The 23461-nt window shown below is 41.3% G+C and overlaps 2 protein-coding genes across 4 annotated transcripts in view; one reads left to right on the forward strand and one right to left on the reverse strand.

The window, feature by feature from the left end:
* Window positions 1-700: 700 nt before the first annotated feature.
* blvrb (biliverdin reductase B) lies at window positions 701-6314 on the forward strand. The gene is made up of 5 exons (XM_077600865.1): window positions 701-971; window positions 2753-2894; window positions 4677-4878; window positions 5003-5167; window positions 6068-6314. The coding sequence occupies exons 2-5, from the start codon at window positions 2760-2762 to the stop codon at window positions 6223-6225; spliced, it is 660 nt and encodes a 219-aa protein (XP_077456991.1). The 5' UTR covers window positions 701-971; window positions 2753-2759; the 3' UTR covers window positions 6226-6314.
* A 2976-nt stretch (window positions 6315-9290) lies between these two features.
* Window positions 9291-23461, reverse strand: part of LOC144074194 (long-chain-fatty-acid--CoA ligase ACSBG2-like) — a 21733-nt gene continuing 7562 nt past the window's right edge. For 2 of the 3 annotated variants that reach the window (XM_077600456.1, XM_077600455.1), the window contains 12 exons: window positions 22656-22708; window positions 19948-20231; window positions 18321-18409; window positions 17122-17323; window positions 16890-17039; window positions 13693-13860; window positions 13433-13614; window positions 12296-12529; window positions 11088-11302; window positions 10890-11029; window positions 10585-10828; window positions 9291-9718 (listed from right to left, as the gene is read on the reverse strand). In XM_077600456.1, the coding sequence (XP_077456582.1) occupies window positions 9642-9718; window positions 10585-10828; window positions 10890-11029; window positions 11088-11302; window positions 12296-12529; window positions 13433-13614; window positions 13693-13860; window positions 16890-17039; window positions 17122-17323; window positions 18321-18409; window positions 19948-20231; window positions 22656-22708 (2038 nt within the window). In that variant the 3' untranslated portion in view covers window positions 9291-9641. Of the gene's footprint in view, window positions 9719-10584; window positions 10829-10889; window positions 11030-11087; window positions 11303-12295; window positions 12530-13432; window positions 13615-13692; window positions 13861-16889; window positions 17040-17121; window positions 17324-18320; window positions 18410-19947; window positions 20412-20510; window positions 20562-22655; window positions 22709-23461 lie in introns of all 3 variants that reach the window. The other variant, XM_077600454.1, reaches the window with a different exon arrangement.

The following is a 23461-nucleotide window of genomic DNA, read 5'->3' on the forward strand; positions in this document are numbered from 1 at the left end:
TTCTAGATGGCGTTTCCACCTAAAGTGCCATTTGTTGTGTATTCTTCCATTATGGTTTAGTAAGTTTTCCCACTATGATAAACATTGCACTTGCAATTGCAAAAATTCATAATCAAATCTATTTTTCTTTTTTTCTATTCAAAGGTGAAGCTACGTATTAACGAATCAGGGGTTCATAATTTTTGATGGCTGAATGGTGTCACCTGGTGGTATAGTGGTTCAATCTCCTGACTTCGGTGTGTGCAAGTGTAGGAAAAATGTTAAAATATTATTTTTTAACTTTGTTTTTTTGGAGGAATTTATGTATTTTCAAGTTGTTTTTTTTAAATCTCCGTTTATTTCCCCTGAGTCTGGCCACCAACGAAAAACCAAGAAGAAGAAAAATGAATACGTATACAAAAAACAACCTTGAAAATAAATTACTCAGAAAAAACAAAGTTAGAAAATTAAATAATGAAACCCTCAAAATTAATTCATCAATAAAACGCAGTTAGGAAAAATAATTCAAAAAACAACCCCAGAAAATATTTTTTTTCAAAAGTAATTAAAAAAAACAACCTAAAAAATAAATTAATTTGAAAAACGGTCAGCGGTTTTTTATTTTTATTTTCTAATTTTTAAGGTGAATGCAATATGCTAATGTTTCGCAAAAAGTTTTTAAAAAAAAAGGCTTCTCTTGAACAGCGCCCCACATTGGACACACGTGCCAAAGTGATTGTATGCGGAAGTGGGAAGTGTTGGCTCATAAAACAAATTCATAAAACGTGACCTTTAATTCTAGTTACTACTATTGTTTACTTACATACTGATTAATGATTGTTAGCATGTGCCTATAGTTATGCTGTTCGAAACACAACCCCGTACCTAAACGCTTTCACAAGCAAAGAGTTTGCTAGTAAGGACTGCTCAGATTTCATATGGAAGCCTATTTTAGGCAGAATATAAAGCAACACAATTTTGGAAGCTGACAGGTAAGACAAATGAAACGGATTTATTAAAGTAAATGATTACAGTGTTTTGCTAATTTGACGTCTATTGATGTCAATAACAGAGTTAATGGGCGTTTTCCTATATTTGTTTTCCTTTCCGAACTAACATACTCTTTGAATGTTGTACTAACTATGCTTGGTCTGCAATGGAATGAAAGATCCTATTATATATCACACAGTAATTTGTGTTTTGCAAATAAGCACTTTTGTCCTAAATTTAATAGAACACCTACAGTCCACTTCCACAGAACATCAATACATTGGAGAGCGTCATAAAAGAACACAAAAATAGATAAAATACAGTATGCCAAACTCATAGAATAGTTGTTGTTTTTTTTATTGTTGGGCTTTACATTAGTGATGTCAAAATTACGATTCCGATCCTCTGAAACTTGCGATTGGGCCAGATTTCCCTGATATTGTTGTTTTGCCCTTGCATCCTTTAGATCAGGGGTGTCCAAATCCGGTCCTCGAGAGCCCCTATCCAGTGTGTTTTCCATGTCTCCCTCCATTAGCACACCTGAATCAAATAATTAGGTCATTATCAAGCTTCTGGGCAGCTTGCTGATGAGTTAATTATTTGATTCAGGTCTGTTGGTAGAGAGGGACATGGAAAACAGGCTGGATAAGGGCCCTCAAGGCCTGGAGTTGGGCAGCTTTGCTACAGGGATGGGCAAACTATTCCAGAAAGGGCCGCAGTGGGTGCAGGTTTTTGTTCCAACCCATAAGAACCAAACCTTTCCACCAATCTAGTATGTTAGAAGTACAATCAGTGGATTTCAGTCACTTGCTTCTTATTTCAACAGAAAACTGTCTGTGTTGGATCAGTTGGAACAAAAACCTGCACCCACAGCAGCCCTCAAGGACCCGTCCACCCCTGCTTAAGATCCTTAAGAATTCAGGGGTCTCCAAAGTATTCCAGAAAGGGTCGCAATGGGTGCGGGTTTTCGTTCAAACCTCATTGGTTAAACTGTTTGTGTTGGAACAAAAACCTGCACCCACAGCGGCCTTCGAGGACAAGTTTGCAGACCCCTGCTTAAGATAGAATAATTTCATTCATCAATTTTCCGTACCGCGTATCTCAGCCAACTATGGGGACCCTGAATTGGTGGCCAGCCAATCGCAGAGCACAAGGAGACGGACAACCATACACAATCAGACTCATACGTAAGAGCAATTTAAAATGTTCAAACAGCCTACCCTGCATGCTTTTGGGTGTGGTAGTACACTGCAGTGCCTGGAGAAAACCCACTAAACCCGGGGAGAACATGCAAACTCCACACAGGAAAGCCTGGACCTGGGATCGAACCCACAATCTCAGAACTGTGAGGCTGACATGCTAACCCCTCTACTGTGCCGCTTCAGATAGAATCCAAAAGGTTTGGATGCCCCTTCCTTACATGTACAGTGAGTTTAAAAAAAGGACAACCCTCTCAAAGATAGGAAAAGGTCGTCATTGGTTTTTTTTGTCACTAATCAATTCTGAGAAAATTGATTACTTCTGAAAAGGAGCATTGCACGCCTTAGGCTAAGTCCATTCACATTTCAAGACTTTGGAACAAGCAAGCTTTTCTCTTCTGCCCTTTTAGTGTCGCCATCTGTTGGCTGGGAATAATGTCTCTTTTTTCCATCCCACAAACACATGATGAGCATTTAGGTGGGAATAGTTGCTTTTAGATTGGTTTGGAAATCACGTGGTTACGAAGCAGAGTGGACACGTCCTTAAGTCTCTCAGTCTGTGTGGCTTCGCTCTACCTCCACAGTGTTAGCATGAGGATCGCCGTGCTGGGGGCCAGCGGCCAGACGGGTCAGTTTGTGGTCAAGCAAGCGCTGCAGCAGGGCCACATCGTCACCGCCATCGTCCGGAACCCAGACAAGCTCACCGTACGTCATGACAACCTCCAGGTGATAACACGCCAATGACATTTTTTTGTCTCAATATTGCATGCAAATTGAAGAATGGCTCCACCGTTTGTGTTCAAAGCAATTAGCTCTTGTACCTTAATTTGTTAGCTGCCTTTGACAGCGATGTACATTGATCGCTGCTTGCCCTTCCCAACCCAAATCGATCGGACGTCCATTGCCGTCAATATACAGCCAATGAGCTAAATATTCATTCATGATACGAGCCGCTTATCCTCAAAGAGTCGGGGTACTGGAGTCTATCCCAGCCAACAAGAGGCAGTAGGCAAGTTGCCAATCAATTGCAGGCTAACAAACACACACACTCAGATTTAGGTGCAATTTAGAGTGTTTAACCAGTTTATCATGTGTGGTTTTGGGGAGGAAACCAGATTACCAGGTGAAAATCTACACAGGCACAGCGGCAAGAGACAAACTCCACACAGGAAGTCCAGACCCTGGATCGAACTGTGAGGCGGAAGTGCTAACCACCTGTTCATGTGCCTGAGCTCAATAAATTTTTTAATTTTTTTATTCATCATCCTCGCAAGGGTTGCTGGAGTCTATCCCAGCTGACTACGGCCAAAGGCGGACTACACCCTAGACTAGTCGCCAGTCAGCGGTAGGGCACACCGAGAGACAGACATTCACATTTACAATCACACTGCCACTGAACGGGAATCGATCCCATGCTTTAACACACCAAAGTCAGGCGTGTAAACCACCATACCATCAGGTGGCTATTACTGTAATCCCTCAAATATTGCGGTTAATGTAGACCATACATGGCCGCAATAAACGAAAAACTGCGAAGTAGGATCACCCCCATTATAACTACAACAATACATGTTTTCGTGCCTCACAGAAATACACACAAGTCCAAGTATCAAAAAGTGTATATTTATTAAATATTACACTCAAAAGACTAATGTATTAATATCTAAGTATAATGTATATATTTAAAATGTAACTACTTTAAATACTGTACTCGCAGTGAAAATAGTTCCTCTCCGCTTGATATAAATCCAAAAAACTGGTAAATAGGAGTTTAGTCCAAGTCCTTTGTCTTCTTCTGGCCATGGGTCCATTGTCCACGATATTCCCGGGATTACTGTACTCGCCTGACTAAACATGTCAGGTAACAAAACGACTTAAAAACACCATTGTCTGTTACAAAAGAATCTGTCAAAACATAGGCTTTGTTCTTCGGTTTTTAAACCATGAGGACGGTCGAACTTGTTGATCAAAGATGGCTTTACCGTGAATTCAGGCAGCAGCATTTCCACACATGATGATCCGCACATTCACTTAATCTTTAAATAAAAATGTCCGGGAAGACCCCATGGGTGTAGGCCCGGCCACCAGGCGCTCGCCATCGCGCCCCTCCTCCAGGTCTGGCTCCGGATTGTGTGTCGTGCTAATGCAAGTTCAGAGTCCTGATGGCTCTGGGAAAAAAACTGTCCCTAAGTCTATTTGTACCTGTCTTGTGAGACCTGTAGCGTCTGCCAGAGGACAGCAGCTGGAACAGGTTGTGACCAGGGTGGTAGGGGTCTATTGAAGGGAATAATGACTACAAATTGTCATATTTTACAGCACAATTTTACCCCAGTTTTCTTAAACCTAAACTTTCGATGCGCTGGCAAGTCCGCAGTTCTCCGCTGAAGACTTTTGATGCATCCTACTAAATACTTCTTTGAGGACAAATTGATGTTGTGATGAGAGAGAGGACCAATTCATTTTGACTGGAAGACTCCTAGGTGCTAAGCAGATTTCAAATGCCTTCAGGTGGTGGAAGCTGATATCTTCTCAGTAGACAGCCTGAAGCCTCACTTCACAGGAACGGATGTGGTGGTCTCCTGCTTAGGCTTCTCTACCTCCTTCTTCTCCAGTGTGACAGGATACACCCACTCCATGCGGGCAATAATCGGAGCCATGCGAGAGGCGCGTGTCCACAAGATTGTCACAATGACGTCGTGGTACACTGACCGTAAGTTAACAGTTGAAATTAGCATAACGAGAAAATTGAAGAACCTTCTCGTCTAAAACAATGTTTGCGATTGTGCCACAAATAGTTCTATGGTGATTGGTTGTGGTGTATTTCTTGTTCCCAGCCAACTCAAGTGCTCAGTCGCCGTACCTGATTCGTTTCCTGCTCCTGCCCATAATCCGCAGCGTGCTCAGCAACATGTGGGAAATGGAACAGTACCTCCAGCAGGTGGACAACATCAACTGGACTGTGGTGCGCCCGCCCGGACTCAAGAACTTGCCTTCTTCGGGTAAATATAGAGAAAAGAGTCAAGCCTTGAAGGCACATTTGTTCACAGTCAATTAGCATTGAATAACTGCTTTCTTCTCATTTATTTATATGCTATATTATTTTTTACGCTTTGCACTTAACCCTCTATAGAAATATTATGAACAAACGTTCCGCCGTCAATGGCGACTGAATTATCGCTGCCACAGTTAATATATATATATACATATACGCACAGTTGCGACCAGACAGAGGGCCCATGATGTTCTTTCTTATGAGCAGCCTCTCGCGCCCGCTGTATGCTCGTATATCAAAATTTGTCTCGTGTTTCAAGATAAATATTTGCCCGAAATTTAGGGTAGGATACGTAGATACGTATGTACACGTACGTAGATATGTATGTACGCGTACGTAGATACGTATGTACGCGTACGTCGATACGTTGTACGCGTACGTAGAAACGTATGTACGCGTACGTAGATACGTAAATACACATACAGTTGTACCTCTACTTACAAAATGAATTGGTTCCAGAACTTTTTTCGGAACATGAAAATTTCGCAAGTAGAACAGTACTTTTTATGTAAATTTTCTAATTCACCCAACGGTCGTCACACAACTACCGACTAAACCCTTTAATATAAAGTGTGCCAATTTTGAATGAAAGATGTGATAAATGCACAAAATAAGGGACAATGATTTTTTAATCTTTTAAAATGAAGAACAAGCAGACAAAATCTATCCGTGTTGAATCGCAGGGGAACAAGAGCAAGCTAATGTTGGGCAACAGAAAGAGTGAGTTGAGCTGTTATATTGGTTTCTCTGGTAAAGATGAATAAATAAATAAACAGGTCTTGCCAAGCATCCCACGGGAATAAAAAAACAGAACCATGTAAACGTAGTGGGCCTTTATCGTTCGCAGCCCTGGAGTTACTGGCGAACGAGGGCTACTTCGTACCTGACGAGGGCGGGCGTCCTGCGGGCAGCGCCATGGGACGAGGTGACGTTGCTCGCTTCATGCTGTCACTCCTCAACAGCAACGCTTGGGTGAAGAAGGGAGTGGCAATCATCACCAAGTGACAAGCAGATACTACCACAGCCTAGTATATGTTACACTCACTGGGCGATGTGACCTAAAAATAAAATCTCCATTTTTTTTCCACCCAAAATTTCGTTGATTACTTTCCCGAAAAGCCCGGCGGCTTCAGTGGTTAGCACATCAACCTCAGAGCTCTGGAGTTTGCTTGTTCTCCTGCGTGGGTTTTCTCCGGGTACTCCGGTTTCCTTCCACATACCAAAGACATGCATGGTAGGCTGATTGGACACTGTAAATTTCCACTAGGTATGAGTGTGAGCGTGAATGGTTGTTTGTCTCCTTGTGCCCTGCGATTGTTTGGCGACCAATTCAGGGTTTCCACCCCCTCTTGTCCGAAGTCAGTTGGGATAGGCTCCTGCACCCCCTGTGACCTTTTTGAGGATAATGTCGTTCAGAAAATGAATGAATGAATATTTTCCCTGAATTTCTTAGAGACAATAAATACAGTAATACCTTGAGAAATAATCTTAATGCATTCCGGGACCATGCTCGTTTGAGAATTTACTCATATTGCAAATCAATTTTCCCAAAGTCGAGTCGAAACTTGCTGCTTCTCCATGCCTCAGAACGTGTATCCCAGTTCGTTTTTAAAAAATTATCGAACCAGCCTTGACTCACTTTAAAGGGTTCAGCTGGTGTCTTTTTCAAATGCTTGCTTTCCAATCAAGTCCATGTAGATTCCGCTGGCTTTTTCGCAGATTATTGACTCGGTCACGCTATGTCCAGTAAAAAAAGGCAACCTGTGCTCGCAGATGTCTTTACGTGTGGGAAATGCGGTGAGAAAGAAAAAAATAATCACGTTCCTTATAAGGGGATGAACAAAAACTCCCTATTTGTCCTGTCAGTCCCCAGATATAGTAATATCTTCACAAAGAAACAAACTCTATAAATTGAATTAGTTGCTAAACCTTTAAACAATAAAGGAAACTCAAATTATCTCAAAGGTCAAAGGTTTTGACACTCTTATTCAACTGGTAAAAATTCTTAAAATGATACTGGATATACGAAAACTTATAAATGGGGAAAAAAGGCAATTCTGTATGTTATATACATTTTAAATATAGTCAACTGTAATTTCACTTATCAAACAGCCAATGAATTTTAATTCTTCTTTTCATAATCTAATTCACTTACAGATGAATATGGAGGAATTAGTCTGCCCAAATTAAATAAATACATATTTAAATATGTCACAATTTTTTTTCAGGATTTATTTACCGATCATTTTTGGGGGGATATTTATAAACATTTTCATATAACATTTTTTTTAGTATTTTTTTCAAATAGGTGTCTTGCCTCCGATTGGCTGGCCACTAATTCAGGGTGTCCCCCGCCTTGTGCTCAGCTAGGATAGGTTCCGGCACCCCCTGCGACCCTGCTACTACTACTACTATTTTCAGAGTCGGTTAGAGGAGAGAGTGAGATTCATTGCAAATTTATTATGTTTTAATGTTGAGCGCAGTTTATATTTCAGTTTTATTTCTTTCATTTTTTTGTTTTAATTTGTATTTCATCATTTAATCATAGATTTATTTCATCATATTTTGATCATTTTAAAAGTTATAAATTAAAACATTCATTTCCATTTGTATTTTAAAATTCAAATATTTCTATTTTCATGTATCTTTTTGTTAAATGAATTCTGGAACCGAGTGGTTAGCGCGTCGGCTTCAGTTCCAGGGTCATGGGTGTGATCCCTGGTACAGACCTTCCTGTGTGCAGTTTGCATGTTCTTCCTGAGTTTGCGTGGGTTTTCTCCAGGTCCTGTGGTTTCCTGTTACACCCCAAAAACATGCATGGTAGGTTGATTGAACACTAAATATCCCCTAAGTATAGTGTGACCATGAATGGTTACTTGTCTTACTCTGTCTTCTTGTGCCCTGCGTTTGGCTGGCCACCGATTCAGGGTGTCCACCTGGTGCCTGTAGTTAGCTGGGAAAGGCTCCAGTACCCCTCGTGATCAATGTTCCCTCTAATTTTTTGTTTGTCTGGGCAGAAAGACAACCTCCCTGAGCACACTGAGTGCCGGTGTGAGCAACATCATCATTGCTCGCTATGGGCACACACCAGTATCACATCTGCCATAAGTAGGTGCATGTCTACTACCCAAATGATTTAGTAATAATAAAATGTAATGATTAATATCTATGAATGGGCGGCCCGGCGGATGAGTGGTTCGCGCGTCGTCCTCACAGCTAAAAAAAAAGGGGGGGGGATTTTATTTTGTGCGCTCCATATGATTTGCTGTGCGCAGAGAAGACGAGAGTAGTGTGCAATTGCGCACACGCGCAGCTTAGAGGGAACATTGCTCGTGACCCAAGTGAGGATGAGTGGTTCGGAACAGGAATGAATAAAAGGATTCTGGCACTCCTAGTTCAGAATGTTATTTGTGGTTTCCTCAGGCAAGCGCTACAGTATGTGTATCTACAGATAAGAACACATACAGGTCCAACCATAGGTGGATAAGATGTTCCGATAGTACCCTGAAGGAAAAACCTTAAAACCTCAATTAGTCCAAGAATGCAATCTGATCTGACAGAGACGAAGGAATGTCAGCAGGCTGCAACTGAAAACCTTGCATCTCCGTTTACATAATTACACATCTTCCAGTGCCCCGCGGTTGACTTTTTAACTTACTGTGCGCGGGTTATGTGGATTGGCCATCTCAATAATTTATGAGTAAGATATACTAGGAAGCTTGCCACACCTGGCAAATGTGAACATGTACCTGATTAAAACACACAACTTGAAATATGTTATGCTAACTTAAAATCTTAGGTAGATAACTTCATTTTTTCAGTAACTTATTTTGAGTATTTCTAATGCATCAAGTTAACACTTAGTGTTTTGTTAACTAAAACTGCCACTACACCCTTTGAATGTTGTTTATTCTGTTGATTTGCTCCCCAAAAACTATTTTATAATTTTTAAAATCAACAAAATAAACTAATATTATTCTCCAAATAAAAATTCATGTTTTTTTTAATATTTCGATTTTATTTCTTCTACAAAAAGTAAAAATAAACACAAGCAGACAATTATCAAAACATTTAGGATCATGTCTCAATTTATTGGCTCATATTCATTGGAATAACATACATTGCTGTGAATAGATTTTCATTTGCAGTAAAAAAAATAGCACAATCTACTGTAATTTCTTAAGTATAAATTTACATTAAAAAAAGGGAAAAAAATCAACCTGCGGCTTTAGATTTAATTCACGCCACAAAATGAGGACAGAACAAACAAAGTTTGGGTTAGTAATCTTATACCGGAGGAAGAATGAGGTAATCGAGTGGCGTACGGTGGCAAACTTTGGCCGTGATTGGGAGCTTTTATTTACTAAAGTGCATAAAAATATAAATATACAGATTGGATGTTAGCGCTTGATTTCTTTGCTCTATTCGGTGTACATCTCGTCGATTTTGTCCTGGTACATCTGGACCACGATTGGCCTCCTTAGTTTCATAGTAGGCCCTGCAAAGACAACAAAAGCCACATTCCTCACACACATGCACACGCGTCACATTGTATTGCGTAAAACACTCGTGGAATGTTGTCATAAGATTTAGATGACCTAGATGCTAATGTATGCTGATGTATTTAGAGTAGTCTGGAATTATTTTGTGTGATTATTTGTCTGTCATCTCATTTTATGAACTGCTTTATCCTCACTAGGGTCGTAGGGGGTGCTGGAGCCTATCCCAGAGGCGGGGGGCACCCTGAATTTACATTAGGTGTCTTGCCTAATTGCAGAGCACAAGGAGACAAACATCCATTCACGTCCTCCTGTGTGTATGTTTGTGTATATGTGTATATCTACATATACATACATATATATATGTATATGTATACGTGTATACATACGTATGTATATAATATATATATATAATATTATATGTTATATATAATATATAATATATATATATCATATATATATATATATATATATATATATATATATAAATACATATAATTGGGGAAAAATGTTAACGTTAAAACTATTTTTGCAATTTCGGATGAAAATATGAGAATAAATAACGTATGATATCAAGAGAAACATGGTGGAGCAAAACGGATGCCCCTTTGAATTTGCTTGCTTAGGTGGAAGTCTGCCCTCTCAGAATGCTCTTTTAGTTTAATAAAGTATCGATTTCATTTTGGCACTCATGGCCGTGCATAGCCGATGACGGCGCTAGACGTCCAACCCATTTGGACTGGGAAGGGCGAATGAACAATGGTTCATTAGATTGGACCTCTAGCGGCATCAATGGTGCTGAAAGGTGATGGTTCAGCAATTAGAACAAATTGTACGTCAATGATCGTCCCCTTGGCAAACTCACCGAGCTCTCCTCCCAGGACGGAGAAGTCTCTCTCCAAGATAACAAACTTCTGTACCATCTGTGCTCTCGACACCGCCACGGCGTTGTAACGATCCAGGCCTTCCTGTATGGCCTTGTAGACAGCGTTGTCCTTGTTCCCGACGACCTCCGACACCTGGGTGGCGCTCACACCCAGCTCCTTGCACAAGTCCACCGCCTCGGGACTCAGCTTATCCGTGGGCCTCCCGTCTTCGTCCATCACGCACTATCCGTCAAACGTCGGACATTAAAATTGGGGTGCGCCCAAAATCTGGCGAAGGCCTTACTTTGAGTGTAACGAGCATGGATAGGAACTTCTTCCTGTCGCCGATCAGCATGGCGTTGCTGATGATGGGCGCCTTCGACTTGACGATGTTCTCGATGCCCACCGGCGGCACGTTCTCGCCACCGGCGGTGATCAGAATCTCTGCGCGCGAACAGCCGTTAGCCGGGGTGTGGGGGGGTTCGGGCGACGGCGTGCACACCTTTAATCCTTCCGGTGATGAAGAGGAAGTCCCGCTGCAGCTTGCCGATGTCTCCGGAGTGCAGCCAGCCGTCCCCGTCCAGGGCCTCTCGGGTTTTGTCGTCCAGGTTGAGGTAGCCCATGAAGACATTGCGGCCCCAAAAGCAGATCTCGCCGTTGCCATCCGCGTCCTGCTTATCCAGCCTCACTTTGCAGCCTGCCATCACCTTCCCACAGCTGCCGATCACAACAACTTATATTTTCTCCTGTGCGTTGCTGCATTGGCCTGATTTTAGTCTTGTACGAGATACGTGGCGAATCAGTTTGGTCTTTCTTGGTTTCAATTGGATTTTCACTCCAGTTGGGAATAAACATTCATAGCCAACCGCCCAACCCGAGTGGAAATCCAATCGCACTAAAAATGGATTGGTTATTTATCATCGGTAATGACAGACAATGAGTTTAATGAAACATCCATTGATACATGTATAAAATGTTTGGTAAAGAATAAATCCAACTATTTTTACCATACTTTCTAGACTAGGAGTCACACTTTTTTCATAGTTTGGCTGAACTTGTGCGATTTAATTTGTTTATTTTTTCTCTCTCTGACTGCCAACAGCTTGTTATGCTGTGTTTTAGTTAATATATTGCATTTGCGGGTGGCGCGAGTCGGCCTCACAGCTCTGGGGTCCTGGGTTCAAATCCAGGTCACGTGCACCTGTGTGGAGTTTGCATGTTGTCCCCGGGCCTGCGTGGGTTTCATCCGGGTACTCCGGTTTCCTCCCACATTCCAAAAAAAACATGCATGGTAGGCTGTTTGGACACTCTAAATTTCCCCTAGGTATGAGTGTGAATGATTGTTTGTCTCCTTGTGCCCTGTGATTGGCTGGCCACTGATTCAGGGTGTCCCCTGCCTCTAGCCCAGAGACAGCTGGGGTTGGCTCCAGCACCCCCCGTGACCCTAATGAGGATAAAGCGGTTCAGAAAATGTGATATTACATTTTCATTTTTCATCCTTCTCCAAACACCTGAATCAAATAATCAATTCATTATATACCTTATACTCCAACGCAACCTATATGCAACCTTTCATTTGGCATTTTATGGCTACGTATAGTCACGTGCGACTTATACTCGATCAAATTTCAGTGCTGTTGACGGCAACAGACGTCGGACCGATAGGAAGCAGGACCCCAGAAGGCCCACCAATTGGTCAACGCGTCAAACCTGGAGATGAGGAAGTCGCGGTTGGTGGAGATGGTGTGCGGTCCGGAGCTCTCGCTCATGCCGTAGAGCTCCAAGAGGGGCATGTTGAGGCTCATGAAGTACTCCAGGGTCTCCTTGGAAATGGGCGCTGAGCCCGTGAACAAAATGCGGCAGCGGTCCAGGCCCAGCGCCGCACGCACCTTCTTGAACACCAGCTGGTTGGCCAGTGTGAAGCCCCACGGCACGCGGTTCTCCCTGAGACCAAGGACAAAATCACATTCTTCTCACCACATAGCGCAACATATGGAGAAAATGCTCCACATTACAGCATAACTTGCAAAGAATCAAAATAGAAATTCAAATAAGTATCCTGTGTTCAAGTTAGCTCTGTGTATTTGATTTATTTTTGCTTTGTATTCATTCTGTTTTCTTAAAGTCTTGTAACCCCACATAGCTTACCATATTTTCTCGCATATAAGCTGTATTTGTAACTCAAAAAAATGACTGAATTAAGGGTACGGCTTATATACGCACAAGACTTACAGCGTTGCTATACTTTTTCCCACTAGTAGATGTCGCCAAATTAACATTTACTGTGTGTTGGTTATTTTCTGTTTTGCAGTAAGAAAACAACAATTACTCGATGAATTACTAACCTCCTTATGGTACTGACCCTAATAATGTGCTTTTGATTCATACAGTACCTCAGAAACACCACGTGTGAAGATTTTTCTTAAGATTTTCCCTTAAAGGTAATACATTTGTACTCCCTATTAAAACCATGAAAATGGAGCTGAAAATTGTGAATCAGGGAGCAGCTTATACGCGAGAAATTGTAAAATTCTACGATTTTAAGGCCATTTTAAGAGAAAATACGGCAAACATCCAATCCATTTGCAGTGGGAGGGTTCATTCAATCCCTTCCAAAGCCCTTCCCAGCTAAAATGGATTGGACATCTATTGGTGTATTCAATATTGATTTTCCTTTTTTAGTAACTATCACAACACATCTGTCATTGAGTGAGTGAAGCAAATGTTAACTTTTGAAAAGATGTCCACTGTAGTGACCACAGTCTCCGAGTTAAATGATGAAAATTTTTATATTTTCTTCTGTATTTTCACTTTATCAGTGACGTAAATGTAGGTACGAGCACTGACTTGTGCATAGCGCTGTAGTTGTACATGAGCCCAATGGCCTTGGCCCATTCGGCCACGCTCTTCCTGAAGGGTCCGGCCTTGGCTCCGGCTTCCTGCATTTTCTCCTGCATCTTCTCCCAAACGCGAGGGACGCCCAGGAAGGAGGTGGGCCTTACCTCCTTCAAAGTGGCCCCCAATGAGCCCTTTGATGATGGCAACGATGAAATGGTCGCATTTATGGGGAAGGCTGGACGGGAGAGGCGTGGGTGGCGGGCGCTTACCTTGAGGGCGTCAGGTTGGGCAAAGTAGGTGATGGCGCCAAACCTCATGGTGATGTACATGTCGTTGAGCTGAGCCGCCACGTGGCTGAGCGGCAGGTAACTGATGACCGTCTCCTCCCCGTAGCGCAGGTCCAGTGCTTCTCCGGCCCGCTGGACCGTCCAAGTCACCTGGGGAAATTTCCCATTTAAGGACCCTTTCAAGCCAAGTTGATTTCTGTAGCACTAAAGCACCGAATTACGGGAATTTCTATACACACACAAATCAGCGTACATGGTGAGGTACAACCAAGTGGCTGGGATTGTATGTAGAGGAACATCTGTAACCAGTATGGTACAGAAATGCCCTGATCCCAATGGGCCACACCATTGAAAGTGGTGAGGAAAAACAAAGCCAACGTTCTGTGGGACTTCCGTTTTCAGACCTACAAACAACTCCAGGCTAACCTTCAGGATGTTGAGACCAAGAGCAGAAGTAAATGACGGTGATGGATGAGGCTAGCCAACATCAGGAAGACCACGAGAAGTTGGAGAAGTACCAAGGGTTAAAAGAGCAGATGGTGGAGGCTAGTGTAGACCCCATGATAGTGGGAGCACACTAGGGCAGAAATCTGCCTTGAGTCCTTCACAATCAGTTCTGCAGGCTCTGCTGCATAAAACAATCAATGCTCTAAACCAGGGGTCACCAAACTACGGCCCGCGGGCCGGATACGGCCCGCCGGCACATTTGGACCGGCCCTCTGAACAATACCAGAGACGCTATCAGATTTTATTTATTTATTTATTTTTTTATTTTTTTGGGATGCGGCCCGCCGGCACATTTGGACCGGCCCTCTGAACAATACCAGAAACGCTATCGGATTTTTTTTCCTATTTGGCCTTGAAGACTGGGACCTTTTAATCTTGTGTTTGGTTCATTGCACCCCTGCTGAGCCCACAAATCATCCCAGTGAAGCGGGGCTTCGCATTGCTTCTTTGGTGACACGCGCGGGGAGAGTGTTTCCCTTTGATGCATGCGGGCACGTCCACCGTTGCATGCACGAGCAGTGTTACCGAGACATCTGGACGATCGCAGGTGAGGGCGGAGCCCTGGGACCATCGCGGACTATTCAAGCATATTAAAACTGCAACCTGTTTGAGAACGGAATAATGGCGAAAAAGTTAGGTGAGAGAAAAATTGATTCAGAATGCAGGGTATTTAACCTGGAGTGGACAAACGATTATTTTTTTGTTCAATGCAAAGAAAAGGCTGTTTGTCTCATTTGTCAAGAGACGGTGGCGGTATTCAAAGAATACAATCTTTGCCGACACTATGAATCCCGTCACAAAGACAAGTACGATAGATTGCAAGGCCAAATACGAACAGACAAACTCTCAAAGCGAAAAAGTGGACTACTATCTCAGCAGAACCAGGCATCCGTTCGGGCCAGCTTTTGGGTTGCTAAATTGATAGCAAGCAGCAGTAAGCCTTTCACTGATGGAGAGTTTGTTAAGAAATGTATGGATACTGTCGCGGAGGAGGTGTGTCCCGAGAAGAAAGATGCATTTAATGCCGTAAGTCTGTCGGTGAGTACAATGACCAGACGCGTTGAAGAAATCGGGAGTAATGTATATGCCCAGCTGCAGCAGAAGACGAAATAATTTGACTTTTTTTCATTAGCACTGGATGAAAGCACGGACGTGCAAGACAGCGCAACTGCTCATTTTTATTCGTGGAGTTAGCGCAAACTTTGAGATTTGCGAGGATCTGGCAGCCCTCCAAAGTCTCAAAGGGACTACAACGGGAGAGGATATTTTTGACAAAGTGTGCCAAACCATGGAGAAGTTGGACCTGGACTGGTCAAAGCTAGCTAGCATCACGACTCACGGGGCTCCTAGCATGGTGGCCGAAACTCGCGGTCTAATAATGGGACGCATGAACCGGGAGTTGGAAAAAAGGGGTCTCACCGCCCCGCTACGAGTCCACTGCCAAATTAACCACCAAGCACTGTGCTGCAAAATGTTGACGTGGGATTCTGTAATGACGGTTGTGGTGTCGTGCATAAACTTCAGAGCAAAGGGAGAAGATTGTGCATGGCACAACAGAAAGTTAATGTTCCATGGCTTTTTTTTCTATGAAGAACCCAGAGAGAGTTATTTAGTTATTATTTATTTCATAAATAGTGTTATTTATTTCCAGTTTTTTCTGTCAAGAACTCAGAGAGGGTTATTTAGTTATTATATATTTCATTAATAGTGTTATTATATGTTTCTTGACTTTTTTTCAGTAAAAAACCTGGAAAGGGTTATTTGGTTATGTGTGGCTTTCTGGAAAACAATAAAAAAAATTAAGCTCCCCTATGATCGTCACAATTTTTCTGTTACAAACTGACACCGGCCCCCCATCAGAGAAGGGAAAAGTTATGTGGCCCTCACAAGAAAAAGTTTGGGGACCCCTGCTCTAAACAATCAGATTTCGAGTTGGCGACACCAATGCCTTCTCGCAGGCGTAGGGATACGTCATGGCTTTCACCAACTATGATTGGCTAGTGATAGAGTGGACTAGCCAGAGCTACCAAACTGTATCTGGATCGAGCTGCACAAGCAAATATATTGTTGTGTTGATTTAATAGCGGTTTTGTCAACCCGAAATGGCTGAAGGAGGAGAAGAAATGGATTTGTTTGCAGATTTACTGTCAAAGCCATTTTCAAGACGGACTTTTTAAGAAAAGCTGGACATCATTAAGAAAGGTGGGACAACTCCAAAGCAAGCAAGCAAGCCTGTCACAACCGGGAACGAACATTTTCAGCACTAAATCGAATAAAAACGTATGCCAGAAATACGAAAGGACAGGCTCAACTTTCAGCATTAGCTTCGATGGCGATAGAAAAGAAGGAGGAAAGAAAAGACGATGGATTTTGTGTACAGTTAAAAATCATTTTTGGTGAGTAAAATATGGCTATATTCCTAAATAATATTTAAATTTATGAGGTTATTATTGATTATATTTTATATGTGTTGCAGCTGTAGCTGCAGTAAAGGTTTTATAGCCATAAACATTTTTGAGGGTTGGATTGATTCATACATAGCACTGAAGGCATCAGTTTGAAATTCACAGTGCGCCACTTCTGTATATATAATATATAAATTTAAATCTAAATAAATGAATTGGATACTCCGTCAAAGTATATGTAATTGATATCCAAGTTAGCTGACTCACGTTATCATGGCTGAGCATGACGCCTTTGGGTGGTCCGGTGGCACCTGAAGTGAAGATGAGCGTACAGCATTGGTTGGCGCGCAGGCGGTCGATGGAGTCGTTCAGGTCCTTTTCGGGCACGTTCTCGCCCAGCCTCATGAACTCCGCCCACTATAAAGGAAATCCACCCATTGTTATACGCTTGGCAAGTTTAGCTTCAAGTTCTTTGTGTTCAAGTGGTCTCGGGGCATACACTGTAGAGGAACGGGAGCCTCTGCTTGAGTTCTCCTTTATACTGGACGATGGCTTTGAGATGAGGCAACTGGTCTTTGACCTTCAGAATTTTGTCCAGCTGCACCTGGTTTTCCACCACTATGACGTTAGCCTTCGAGTTGGCGGCCACATCTCGGCAGGCTTCGGGTTTGTTGGTGGTGTAAATGCCCGTCGCCAGACCCCTACAACATAAGTACCGCAGCAATTACTACAGCTTTGGACAGGTACACGATAGCGCTCCATTCATTTATTGTTTATTAATAGGGGTCAAGGGTCATGAGGCCAAAGGTCACAGAAGTCATAAAGCCATTTCTCCATGACTTGATAATGATTTGGCCTATTTAACTCAAATTTGCAGGGTAAGTTATATGATGAGAAAAATGGATTACAGTTCTACTATTGTCACGTTTAATCATTTGCTCCCCCAAAAACTTAAAATAATATTAATGTAACTACTACTACTACTACTAATACTACTTCTGCTTTTCTGTTAGGTGTCACGACAGAGAATAAACTTTTTCCATTTCACAATGTCCTTTACATCATCCAAAAAATTATATATGAAAAAATAATTGTTATCTGAGATTGTCCGGCAATCAATTCGGGGTGTAACCCAGCTAATGCCCATTGTTATCGGGGGCTCCAGCACCCCTGCGACCCCTGTGAGGATAATCGGTACGGAAAATAAATGAACAAGGGGACAACATCGGGGAAGTGCATTTTCTGAACCCCTTATCCTTACAAGGGTGGCAAGGGGTCCCAGAGCCCATCCCAGCTAATTACGGGCACCAGACAGGGGACACCCTGAATCTGTTTCCAGCCAATCGCAGGGCACGAGGTGACAGACAAACATACACGCTGATGCCTTACTTAGGGACAATTTAGAGTGTTGAACCAGCCTACCCTGCATTTTTTCGGGATGTGGGAGGAAACTGGATTACATGAACATGCAAAATCCCCACAGGAGGGCCTTGTGACCCCAGAACTGTGGGGGCGATGCTCTCACCACGAAAAAAAGTGATTTCGTACTATACTTTAAGGACGTAAACTACCTTGAAAAATGAAAACCATGTCATCTCTGCCTGTCATCTTGATGATAGACAGCAGCTATCTTGTGGAATGCGTTGCAGCAGATAATCATCACATGGGGCAATAATGACGCAGAGTCATTGTTCTTACCCAGCCAGGATGCAGCCCAGATCAGCGATGAACCACTCGGGGGAATTGAAGCCCAATATGCCCACTGCGTGATAGCGCTCCAGACCCAGCTAGGTACACAAAAGTCCATTTTTAATGATCGCCCTTTCACCTCAATTCAGAGCCAACATGAGATCCGTAACACAAGATGGGAGATTTCACACACCCAAGTACAGTATTAGGTTCTCCCTAGAGACTTTTGGGTGTGGGTTCTCTAGCTTGGCTCCAGGGCAGCTACCTACCATTTACGGTGATAGATGTGCATTTTGTTTGTTAACAGTCGAAAAGGAATTGGACGTCTATTACCGTTAATGGCAGGTAGTTGGCCAAAAAAAGTGTTGATGTGCATTCACCTGTAATCATTTGTTGTTGCAATATTAGTGTAAAAAGTATATATATAGGGAATAGATTTTTCATTATCTTGTTTACTCCCAATCACAGACATCAAACACATTGAAGTTGGCATTCAGCGATTACTATGTTTTACTGCAGTTGACAGAAATAGTCGTCCTATCCAATTTGACTGGTGGGATAGCAGCGATTTAATAATCCCTGTCAGTGGCAACGAAAGTACATTAGGCTCACCACCCAAAAGGTTGCGAGTTTGATTGCCCGGCCTGCTGACCTCGTCTAAGTATCCTTGAGCAAGATAATGAACCCTACATTTGTAATGATGCTACATCTGTGGCTGCTTAGGATTGCTTCCTCTAGTTAATTTTTTTTTAAATGACTATAATTATTTAACATTTCTACTTTTTTCTAGCAATGTTTTTTTTGTAAAATTATGTCTTAATGCCACTTTTTTCCTGATCTAACTTGCCATTTTTTCTTGTAAAATTGTCTTATATTAATTGTTTACAGTTCTAACTTCTAAAATTATGATTATCCATATGAGTACTTTTTTTTTTACATTGGATTTAAAATAAATTGGCATCATATTTTGGATAAAATTATATATTCTAAAACAAAATTACAACTTTGTTGTTTGTATTTTTCCTCATTGAATCAAAATTTCGTGCTGATAGAATTACCAAAATTTTTCCTGTCCTAATTTACCATTCATCCTTGTAAAATGATGACTTTATCCACATATGTACTAATTATTTCAACCTTTTGATTGTACGTATTGATTTTTGACATTTGATTGTAAATAAAATTACGGCATCATATTTTACATCAAATTACATTACAAAATAAAATTACAACTTTTTATCTTTTGTATTTTTCTTCATTGAATTTAAAATTCATAGTGATAGAATTTCCAAATGTGTCTATAACATATTTATTTACTTTAGAAAATAGATTTTTTGTCATCAACGTATGGCTTTGCCTACTTTTTTCCCCAACATTTTTTCCTGTACAATTTTAAAGATGTTACTGTTGTTACTTTAAGCTGATATATTAACAACAAAACCGCTGCCAGCTCTCCCAGTGACAAAGGATTGGACATTTTGTGCCATCAATGGCATGGAAAACACGAGCATTCACTGCCAACACTTCCAATCCAAATGCATTGGGCTTTTATCGGAGTCGAAGGCAACGAGTTCGAGTTTAAAACTGAATCTTTTTGTGTAAAACACCACATTCAAAGAAGAAGGTGAGGGTCAACCTTGATGAAGCTTTTGGCGGCCGCCCTGCAGAGTTCGTAGTAGCGCGTCCACGTAACGATCTCCCACTGGCCGTCTTTCTTGTAGGCCATGGCCGGTAATGTCCCGAAGTTCTGGACCGTCTCCAGGAACATCTGGTGCACAGTGACGGGGGTTTCGGCAGCAGGGCCCGACTCCTCCATCCTCAAACAGACTGCCTCATCCATGCAGGTGGTCCACAGGCCCTCACCTGGGGCCAGGGCGGCGCCGGCCATGCCCCGGGGCCTGAGCGCTACGGCAGGAGGCTCTGGGGGGCAACAGGGGCAGTTGCAGTTACCCGCCATGCTGACTAGTCGCACTGGAGAAGGCGCCGTGAGTGAGGGAGGAGGCCCGAGGCGAGTGGAGGCACCTGCCCGGGAGGCCCCGCCCTCCCCGCCTTCCTCCACGTTACTTGAGATGACATGGGCAGATGTGTGTGCGTGCGTACCTGCCAGGCAGGTTTTCCGAGCTTAAAAAAATTTATGTTTGCTCTAAACAAACATTCATATAACTAGCTTCACTTTGGTGTTTTTTGTCAGATACAAACATGTTTGGTAGGAATAGTTGGCTGTGGCATCAGAATACTGAGAGAGCATAGCTGGAAAAATATGGAAAAAAAATAGTCAAGGTAAAATAATATCAATAATTATAATTATAATAATAATAATACTAATACAATAATACTACTAATACTACTACGAATAATTCTAATACTAATACAATACTACTACTACTACTACGAATAATACTAATACAATACTACTACTACTACGAATAATACTAATACAATACTACTACTACTACGAATAATACTAATACAATACTACTACTACTACTACGAATAATACTAATACTGATACAATACTACTACTACTACGAATAATACTAATACTAATACAATACTACTACTACTACGAATAATACTAATACTAATACAATACTACTATTACTACGAATAATACTAATACTAATACAATACTACTACTACTACGAATAATACTAATACTAATACAATACTACTACTACTACGAATAATACTAATACAATACTACTACTACTACAAATAATACTAATACAATACTACTACTACTACTACAAATAATAATAATACAATACTACTACTACTACTACTACGAATAATACTAATACAATACTACTACTACGAATAATACTAATAAAATACTACTACTACGAATAATACTAATACAATAATAATACTACTACTATGAATAATACTAATACTAATACAATAATACTACCACGAATAATACTAATACAATAATACTACTAATACTACTACTACTACGTAATATTAGTATTATGAATAATACTAATACTGATATAATACTACTACTACGAATAATACTAATACAATAATACTACTAATACTACTACTACTACTACAAATAATACTAATACAATAATACTACTAATACTACTACTACTACTACGAATAATACTAATACTACAATAATACTACTAATACTACTACTACTAAGTAATATTAGTATTACGAATAATACTAATACAATAATACTACTAATACTAATACAATACTACTACTACTACGAATAATACTAATACAATAATACTACTAATACTAATACAATACTACTACTACTACGAATAATACTAATACAATAATACTACTAATACTAATACAATACTACTACTACTACGAATAATACTAATACAATACTACTACTAATACAATACTACTACTACTACGAATAATACTAATACAATAATACAACTAATACTAATACAATACTACTACTACGACTAATACTAATACAATAATACTACTACTACTACGAATAATACTAATACAATAATACTAATACAATAATACTACTACGAATAATACTAATACAATAATACTAATACCAATACTATTAATACTATTACTAATACTAATAGCAAATTCAATACATTGTGGAATTTTCCAAATGAAATGACTGTCTGGGTTGAACCCTTGATGCTTGACTTTACATTTAATAAATATGCATAAAACATTGGCGGATATATAAAACCCTAAAAAACTAACAAACATTCACTCAATCACTCATTCATCAAATGCGCATCCTTGCAAGGGTTGTGGGGCTAGCTGGACTTTGGGCGAAAGGAAGACTACACCGCAGACTGGTCACCAGTCAGCTGTAGGTCACACAGAGAGACAGACCACCATTCACACCCACAATCATACTGCCACCGAGCAGAAATCAATCTCACACTTGCCTGCACTGAAGTCAGGTGAGTGAACCACTACACCATCAACTGGCTTTAAAAATATAATATGTTTGTTAAATCTAAATTCAGACATCCAGGGGTTTAATGTGATTGCTTTTGAAATATCTTTTTTTTTTAATTAAAAAAGTTGAAAATACAACCAACAAACAAAATTGTCACGGAAAATAGTAAAAAGACAGAGAAAGGACACTGATACGCTACAGACAGTGTATTGAAATAACCTATATAGAGGAGCGTGAGATTCTTTAAGTGAAGTGTGCAAATACATCACAGCGTTGTTGACAACACAGGCCTGGGGAGAACATTTTTTTTAAACACACTTGAAAAAGTACAATAAATTAACTGAAATTTAATGGTTTGTTTTTTTCTGGTATGATGTAGGTTAAGTCCTTTCACAAAACTATTTTGTTCATGGGAGAGAAAAATACACTGTGATGATTACCTGCTTGTGGCTGTTGCTTTACAGAAGAGGGCCCACTCCAGTGTCCGTCCTTCCTGCTTGAATCAATGACAAGAGTGGATATTCTATGTGTAAGTCATCATTATTCATTCATTCATTTTCCGTACTGCTCATCCTCACAAGGGTCACAGAGAGTGCTGTATCCTATCACAGCCCATTAACGGCACCAGGCCGGGGACACCCTGAATTGGTGACGAGCCAATCATAGGGAACAAGGAGACAGCCAACCATTCACGCACATATTCATACTTGGGGGAAATTTACAGTGTTCAACCAGCCTACTATACGTGTTTTTGGAATGTGAAAGGAAACCAGAGTACCAAGAGAAAGGCCACGTAAGCCCAGCGAGAAGACACCATGCAGTGAGGACGTGAGGCCGACGCGCTCACCACTCGGTCATGTGGCCGCAAAAATGCCACTAATCATTATAAATATATTACATAAAAAATCTTAGTTTTTAATTTAGGTATCTTGGTTTAGTCATTCATTCACTCATTTTCCGAACCGCTTTATCCTCACTAGGTTCGCGGGGGGTGCTGGAGCCTATCCCAGCTGACTTCGGGCCAGAGGCAGACGAGAACGGTGACGAGCCAATCGCAGGGCACAAGGACACAAGCAACCATTCATCCTCACACTCATACCTAGGGGTAATTTAGAGGGTCCAATCAGCCTACCATGCATGGTGTTTGTGTGTGGGAGGAAACCGGAGTATCCGGAGGAAACCCACGCAGGCCCGGGAGAACATGCAAACTCCACACGGGTGGACCAACCTGGATTTGAACCCAGGA

Source organism: Stigmatopora argus, chromosome 5, assembly GCF_051989625.1.
Source record: "Stigmatopora argus isolate UIUO_Sarg chromosome 5, RoL_Sarg_1.0, whole genome shotgun sequence".
Classification (NCBI taxonomy): domain Eukaryota; kingdom Metazoa; phylum Chordata; class Actinopteri; order Syngnathiformes; family Syngnathidae; genus Stigmatopora; species Stigmatopora argus.